Raw genomic sequence first — 426 nt, forward strand, 5'->3', positions numbered from 1 at the left:
GCGTAGGCGGAGGGTGAGGCCAGCGAGTAGGGCGAGTGGGCGGCGGGCGCGTGGGTGTGAGAATGGGCGTGGCTTCCGTTGAGGGCCGTGGGCGGCATGTACGAGGAGGCGGCGTCAGTCTGTAAGGCGGAGAGAAATCATGAGCCTAACACTTCAAGAAATGAACAGTTACTCTCGCTTTCGCAACTTGGGCTCAAGTGAGCGACCAAGGAAGCATCAGTGCACAAGCAAGCCACAGTCTGCGGCGCCTCACCTGGTAGGTCATGACCTGCGGGTAGTAGGCGTGGACGCGGTGCGCGTGCGTGTCGTAGGCGAGGCCGTACTGCAGCTTGGACTGCATCGTGTAGTAGTGGTAGAGCCACGAGTTGGCGCGCAGCACGGCCGCCTCCTTCTCGCCCAGGACCTGGTTCGTCGCCACGATCACCG

The 426-nt window shown here is 62.7% G+C and overlaps 1 protein-coding gene across 1 annotated transcript in view; it reads right to left on the reverse strand.

Moving 5' to 3' along the window:
• The window catches only part of LOC119592453 (neuronal PAS domain-containing protein 4-like), a gene marked incomplete at its 3' end in the record, with an annotated part of 98,034 nt that continues 97,608 nt past the window's right edge, over positions 1-426 (reverse strand). Inside the window, 2 exon segments of the mRNA XM_037941275.1 lie at positions 1-119; positions 254-426. Of these exon segments, the coding sequence (XP_037797203.1) occupies positions 1-119; positions 254-426 (292 nt within the window).

Source organism: Penaeus monodon, chromosome 30, assembly GCF_015228065.2.
Source record: "Penaeus monodon isolate SGIC_2016 chromosome 30, NSTDA_Pmon_1, whole genome shotgun sequence".
Lineage (NCBI taxonomy): Eukaryota > Metazoa > Arthropoda > Malacostraca > Decapoda > Penaeidae > Penaeus > Penaeus monodon.